The following is an 8193-nucleotide window of genomic DNA, read 5'->3' on the forward strand; positions in this document are numbered from 1 at the left end:
TAAATAATTTCATAAAACTCAAAACAATGAAACAGTTCAGTTTACTTAAAATATATCAGTTCTGTGAACTTGAAAGAAAAAGAAAGTGCTAAATACTCATAAAAGTTTATTTGACTGAACTAATTCGTATAATTTAAGTTTGTCCTACTCAAACCACTTTTGGTCAAACCACCAAATTATTTTGAGCGTTACGGTTTTATACTGTAAAGGTTTGCTCTATTTTTCTGGACTTTAGCCTACTCTTCCCCACTTTCTCTTTATTATCCTAAAAGTGAGAAAAGTGATTTTTAACAGAATTCAAAAGGTGCTTTACCGCTATGTATAATCTATTACTCTTGAATGTGTTAATGTGTTAATTAGGCCTAGTAAAACATTAGTTATAATCATTTCCTTGAATTCAAAAATACACCTTAATTTTATGCAGAATTCTTGTTAACGGGCAGAACAGACAAATAAAGAGTACAATAAATAGGAAAAATGTACTAAATGCACATCAAAACCAGGTATAGAGAAGATTTTTTTACTTTCATATCACTTTTGGCCTTGGAAAACGTACATGGCTTGGTTTCAGTCAAATGGATTTGCATTGACAATGAGTGAAGTCAGCGTATTTCTTGTGTACTTATAGGGATAGGTAAGAACACAAATGCAAAAAAAAAAAAAAACATTTTAAGGGTAAATGAAACAAAATTCATCAAATGTGAGATAAAACCACAGCTTTACTGAAAAATGACACACAACAAAAGACCTTATGACAAAAAATACTGCGGTCACAGTGAGTTTTTGGTGATTTTTCCCCCAGCCCATTCTTTTATTGGAAAAAGTTAGTATCACATGCAAATTTATGACCAAGGTTGAATCACTGTTGAATTTTGTTTTGATTTTGCACATTGAATTACCATTGATATTGTGTCCTTGTTTCTTACTTTTCAACATGAGTTGTGGAAATGTATTTTGTTAACCTTTTTACAAATATTTAGCATTTGATTATTGAACCATTAAAACAGCAACTGAAATTACTTCAACCACATTTCAATGTTGATGGTCAGTCATGTGCCGGCTAGGTTGAGAAATAATTTGGTTAATGACGATATAACAAGGGAGTGGAGGAGAAGCTGGTTATAGGATATATAAATAAGAGATCCTTCATCTGTCTTCTACAACACACAAGATCCAGGTCCTTTACTGGTAAGGTGGTAATGTATTGATCTGAATTGAATCAAATTTGACTTGAGCTGAATAATGGCACTATTGCCTTCTGTTGAGATGCTTTTATAACTGAATTGTTTTAAAAAACAAACATTTATTTGACACTGAGATAACATTGACATTGTTATGGAACTGAAATGAACTAAACTGAACTGAATAATGACACTGTTGTCTTCTGTATAGCAAACTGAAGTAATTTCATAATTTATTATTTTTTCAACATTAACACTGTTTGTTGTTTATTAATCTGAAGCTGAGGTGCTATATACTGTAAATAAGTGTGACTTGACTTGATCTGAACATATTTATTACAACAACAATTTAACATTTAATATTTTCCTACCTTGAGTTACTTTGAAGAAAATATATGAATATATGTAAATTGTAAATATTGTCATTGCATTAAAACTTCTGAAGTTCTTTTATAAGAAATATTATGCATGTATACAGAATTTATATAGTTTTCTTATTGCTGCATAAAGCAATAAATAATTAAAGTTCCCTTTCTTTTTTTGCAGAAAGTTAACCTACTTCCTAAGTGCCGAAAAATTCTGAAGAAACTAAAATGGCAAATGAACATCTAATAACAAAGCTCGGGGTTTCCACCTCTAAGGACGATGAGGAAATACTTGGAGCTCAAGATTATCAGCTTATCAATGTTGACCTCAGTGGAGGTACTGCTAAAAACCGGGTCTTTCTTTGGTACAAGAAAGAGTGTGGCATGAGACCTGTGACCAGGATTCAGTTTTCATTCTTAGATGAAATGAGCAAAGGTCTTGATAGCGCTGGGTATGAGAAGATCGACAAGAATCTGAATACATCTGGTGGCCAGCACATCAATCTGTGGTACTTCTACGGCAACACTGAATTTGACATTCCTATTGTGAACCTCGAGGTGAGCAAAGATGCCAACGAAGAGACTGCTCTTCTGCAAGACGGCTGGGAGAGACTGGGCTGTGAACTGAACCGTGGTGCGGCGAATAACCTCATGTACCTGTGGGTGAAGAGAGAGAAGCCGAGCTACATCAGTGAGATTGCAGCGACTTCTGACTTCACTTCTGACAAGCAAAAGTTTGATCTGGGCTTCACTCGTGTGGATGAAGACACCAATCGTGGTGCTGGTGGAGACTATGTCTACCTGTGGTATCGGCGCACAACCGATAAGAGCAAAGCTCTCACTGCTCTTAATGTATCCACTGACTTCCAGGAGAATGTAAGGATTCATAATGAAGGCTTCAAAAAGGTCAGTGTAAATCTCAATGCCGGAACCACTGGAAACGATGTCTACGTATGGCACCTGAACGAAGGATGTGAATCGCAGATCAAAGTCATGGTTCTGCTGATCAACTCTGAAGCCTGTCAGGTGTATCAGAAAGCTGGTGTCAGCTTTATTAACAAAAATCTCAACGAGGGCAACAAAGGCCAGAAAATGTACATAGCATACCAATAGCGCTCAAGCTTAAATAATCAAATTTGTGCCACTGTATGGCAACTATAAGCACAATCATTGAAAATCGTAATATGTTATTTAAAAGCATATTGTCACAGAGGGTTTTGTAATACACCCAACCACACACAATTCAAGTGGCTTTTGTGATTTTGTTATAATTCATTATGAAATAAAGCATTTTTAACCACAACAAATGTTTGGTGAGGTTTTTCATTTGTGCGCCTGTCTTTGGAACAAACAATGTCAATATGCACTGTTCACTCATAATATACCCATATTTCAGGGTCATAATGCTCAAGGACAAAACAAAAAAGGTGAATCTTCTCTTTATTTGGTGCTGTTGTTTACTATAAGACCAAGTGCTTAGATACTAATACTATTCCACATTCATAATTGATGGTTACAGGTGAAGTGCAAATGTAAAAGGTAAAAAAAAAAGTAAGCCCATTAGGAAATTGACCCCACCTTGCACTATATTGACTGTAAGTGTACTGTGAGCAACTTTGGATATAAGAATATCTACAAAATTACAAATATCCTCCTGTAACTCTTAGAATTTCTCAGGTCACTGCCCATTATGTCCACTAAGTGGAGTAATCACTTTACTTTTGAGTTCATGTCTCTGTGATGAGAACAAAACATGACAATCCAAAAAGAGTCACAAAGTTACAAAGAGCTGCACAGGTATATAAAAAAGTATGCCATGCCATTATAAAGCATTTTTTTTCTTTTAGCCACTATTCATCTTTGTCACGCACACACACACACACACACACACACACACACATACTTTGTGTTTTCATATGGGATATTCCATAAACATTATTTTTTTATACTGTACAAAATGTTGATTCTACCCCCTACCCCTAAACCTACCCATCACATAAAACTCTCTGCATTTTTACATTTTCAAAAAAAATGGATGTGGAGGAAAAATGACAAAATAATTAATCAGAATACTTACCACAAGTTGTTCCTGCTCCTTGTCATTTTTCCTCCATGTCCCCCCGATTGCCCGCGAGCTTCTCCTCCTGTCCATACGGTAATTTCTCTACTGTGCGACAGAGAGTCGCGTGGTTATGACGCAATTGTTAGCCTATTTTTACAAAAACGGCTTCTATGGGGCCATAACGGAAGATACAAGGTAATGGAGCCTTTTATACATTGTCGTGTTTCTTTAGAAATAAATAATGGACAAATGGAGTCTTTAAACACCTCAGATGTGAAGTTATTCGCTGTCAAAGTGACGCCAAAATGAATGGGAGTCAATGGATTGCTAACAGCAGGTGAAGGCTTGCTAGCCTTGGCTTAATGGTAATGGCTACCCCCATGGAAAGTACGCTTTCCGGGTGCTGGCTTCATAGATATCATATATAAACGCTAGATGTCTCGTGCGCACTGCTGGCCAATGGAGGTCGACGTCCGCACGTGGCGGCCATCTTGCGACAGTGTACTCGCTCACTACTTCAATGGTGCATGTACTTTTAAATAACCATAACTTGCTCATTTTTCTACCGATTTTCAAACGGTTTGGTTTGTTATAAACGTCAGAGATGTAGTTATGACACTGCATACATACACTGCATACATATGAAAAATTATAACATACATTTTCAAGCATTCGGAATTATAGCCACGTTAATAACGTTTGTAAGAAACCAAACCGTTTGTAAATCCGTCAAGATTTCAGCGAGATAAGAGGATTTGTGTGCGTGCTGATCATTCACCTTAATGCACAGAGCACTGTCACAAGATGGCCGAACGATGATGCCGGAAGTGACTGCGCCATAAGACATCTAGCGTTTATATATGATATCTATGGCTGGCTTACCCCCTTGCTCTATGCACGATCGCTTCCGCGTTTTGTCTCAACCCGCCCAGTTACATCCGGTGCTGCGTCGGAAGCTGTTTTTGCATTCGGTGGAGATAATGGCAAATTACACTGGCTGTTTACAAGAACTTCCAGCGGTTAACCTGAATGATGTTAACAATACTGTGAAGCAGCTAGCTGTCACGCCTAAGAGTAAGAAAGAGAAGGGCTTTCGAGCTACATCGACAACTTTGAGGGTGAGTATTCTCTCATATATAATCCTAGCCTGGCAAGCCAGACCTACATCAAGATGTTAGGTCTGGCAACTCACCATTGGTACGGCTCAATCCGAGGGGCGGGATAAACGGTTGTCTTTCAAATTCCCTCTGCACGCAATAGGGGATTATCACGCTTCCGGGTTTCATGGGCGGGATTTGTCAACTCTGTGCATGTCCACTTCCGGCGCAGTTCAACAATGGCTGAAATGAAGGCTAGATGTCACTGCTCTGTTCCACTTTGTAAATCAAACAAACAACGCCAACCCTACTTAAGTTTTCATGGATTCCCGACTGAATTGAGTCTAAGGAAGAAGTGGATTAAAGCGGTTCGTCGGGATGAAGGGCCAAACTTTAAAATAAAACAAGGTAGCACGTTTGTTTGTAGCCGGCACTTTAGTGAATCAGACTACTACACTAACGTTAGCAGGCTAGCGTTAGCTGACATGGCTAACTTTACCAACCGGGGTCGGTAACGAGGGTTAAACACCTTATAACCATACGAACATCTGAGCTGACGCCAAACTGACGTTAGCATAAGCTAACCTACCTAGCTAATGTAATGTTATGTTAGCTAGCTAGTAGCCACTCACCTTCGTAGTCGTAGATGAAGTTCTCGAAAAAGAAACTGTATCCCTTGTCCACTTTGGAGCGGGCTGTGATGGAGTGTTGTTCAGTTAGTCGATGTACGTCAGAAAAAGTTATTTTGGGTAAATTTACCAGGGATGCAGTATACGTAAACTTAGGGTCGTTCATTGTGGGTTCGCCAGAGTGATGAGTGATTCACCGGAAGTGGCAGTGCACAAAGATCACCGAATGCGGAAGTACTACGTATCAGCGTGATAATGGCCTATAGGACAGCGCTAGAACCAACCAGAGCGTTTTCCCACCAGCGGAGCTAGTAGATTAAACTTTTGCCGTATCTGGTCGGCAAAACTATGAACACATCTTTTTTAAGAATGACTTAAGTGCCGGTCTTTGTTCTTTTCTCAAAGAAAAGCTTAAATCCAAGTCCTCCAGAGTCGCGGCCAAAGCCGATTCGAAAGACCACTGTTCGCCCGCAGCAGCAGCCATTCTTTGTTTTCAAGTAGCAGGGAATTCACATGGAACCGTCACAACTCTGTAGTCGTAGGGTGCTTCTCATTTCTTATTTGTGCATCCTCGTTTCCTTTCCTTGCTTCCTTTCCTCGCGTCTCAGCTCCGCCCCCTGTAGGATGCGAGGGAAGGCTGCAAGGAAAAGATGCGAGGACGGAGGAATCGAATGTAACTTTTTTTTATACATTGGAATACTTGATCACTCGAGCGTCACTTCATCGCGTCATCAGCAGCGCTCAAAGGATCTGCCCTTATGTTGTTGAAGTTTGTTTATTTAAGAAATTCATAATAAATAATAATAAAGCAAGATACCCTGTTGAAATATGCGAGATGTGTGGTTTATTTAAACTGCAAAGGTAAAGTATACATTAAAATGATTGTGACCGATGTGAAGGGGGAGGAGAATTTAGACGTGCGTCACGTTTAAGTCGATAAAACTCTTCCGCATAGGATACACCTGTGTATCCTCGCTCATGACTCCTCAGGAAGCCTCTTAACTCCTCGATCCTCGACTCCTCGCGGTGCAATCAGAGAATTGAGATGTCCTTCAAGATGGCTGAGCTCGATCGGTTTCCGGGTCATAGGATGGAGGAGAGAGGAGACGAGGAGGGATGTAGGCTGTGTCCAAATTCAGGGTCTGCATCCTCCTTAGGATCCTTCCTACCCGGTTGAAGGAGGAGGGGTCCTCCGACGACCGCAAAGCCCGGAAGTCGGTGTTTGTGAATTTGGACAGCCTACCCTTCTTTCACATATTTTCAGAGGAGAAAAGGCCGCGAAATTTAAAAATACTAATGTTACTGTGTCACGAAATGTAGTTTTAAGAGTTTTTCAGTCGACAATGTAGTTGTTTAAAGCTCAAATCTGTGGTTTATTTATAAAGAGAGCGCCATTTTAAAAATGTTATCTGACGGTTTCGGAGTTGTGAGATCCAGGGATCACCGGGCGCTCAGCGCTCATGTACCCCGCCGAGAACAGCCTTGCCTCGGCTAGTGCCGTTCTGACGTTCGCCGATGTCAGTCTAGTGAGAATAATTCGTCTTGTGTATATCTAACGGGCGATCTTTGGTTTAATTAATCTATAATTTGTTCCTTGGCAGATTGTTGTGGCTGAGGGCAAAGTGAAGTTTCATAACATTATATATTTAGGCTTATTTAACTTTAACGGTGTAGCCTGCTGTATGTTTGACTGAATGTTTACTTTATTTCTTGACTTGTAGCTTCTTATACCTTTTAAAAACTGAAATTTAACAAAAAGAGACAGGGTTGCGTCATTTTATTTTATATAGCCTATGTAATAATATGTTAAAATGTATAAATTTACATTATTTATTATTATTATAATAATATACCACTTGCGATTATCAATCTATTATAGTTATGCTGTTAAATTATTTTACTCTTCATAGTAACTATTTAACTTATTTTTTATTGTCTATATTCTGTAATTGATATTTCATATTCTATTGCTATTATTATAGTATTATACATAAGCTATATGCTATTATCAATATATTATTATTATTATTATTATTATTATATTAGTACTTATGATCTATTATATGATTATACTTTTCATTACTATTTTATTTGCTGTATAGCCTACTGTTTGTTTATTTTATTGACTAAACTATTTACTATTAGCCTACCTCTCACTTTATCTTATATTTACTATTTGCATTGCACTGTAGTTGTACCATATCATATGTATTACCATAAAGGATCCATCAGTTATCTTTGTTATTGCTAAAATCGGGTCAATGACAGAATATGCTTTTCCCACAATAAGAAAACTTTATTTAATTTAATGTGAAAATTAAATTATATCTCAGTATGGGGGTGTTCACAATTCTTATCCAAGAATGAAAAGCCAAATAGATGACAAGCCTGAGCTTTGGCCATTCCTTATTAAAAAAAATAAAAATAAAAAATTTCAACCACTGAAAAATTTTTTTTTTGAAAAGCCAGTTTTTAAAAAACTTACATCGAAAAGCATACTCCTCTCCCACTCCGCTACCGCTCGCTTCGTCCGCCATTACGCTCTGCCGAAAAGAATTATGGGATAGGTAGGACGGGAAAGGATCCACCACACCCATCCTTCCAATTCGACTTCCGGAATGGCGGAGCAGCGCTCAGTCGCAACCACAGAGCGGCTTGCTTAATAACAGTCTTCTGGCCTCCCAACTTTGCTTTAAACAACGGTGGAACTACATTATTGTTGTCTGTAACTTTTTTTACACAATATTATGTCCGAACAAAAAAAGAATAGGAAACAGAAACGTAAAGGCAGAGCTCAAGCGCTGACGCTAACGGACCACAACTACGGTGCTAGCCAAAAAGAAAACAACGGAGGGAAAA

General features: G+C 38.4%; 1 protein-coding gene across 1 annotated transcript; it reads left to right on the forward strand.

Moving 5' to 3' along the window:
• Window positions 1–1160: 1160 nt before the first annotated feature.
• Window positions 1161–2659, forward strand: LOC311305549 (uncharacterized protein; the record flags this gene model as incomplete). The annotated part of the gene is made up of 2 exons (XM_084433334.1): window positions 1161–1188; window positions 1728–2659. Exon 2 carries the CDS (start codon window positions 1775–1777, stop codon window positions 2657–2659), a length of 885 nt encoding a protein of 294 aa, XP_084289460.1. The 5' UTR covers window positions 1161–1188; window positions 1728–1774.
• Between the last annotated feature and the right edge of the window lie 5534 nt (window positions 2660–8193).

Source organism: Rutilus rutilus (assembly GCF_951802725.1).
Source record: "Rutilus rutilus genome assembly, chromosome: 1".
Lineage (NCBI taxonomy): Eukaryota > Metazoa > Chordata > Actinopteri > Cypriniformes > Leuciscidae > Rutilus > Rutilus rutilus.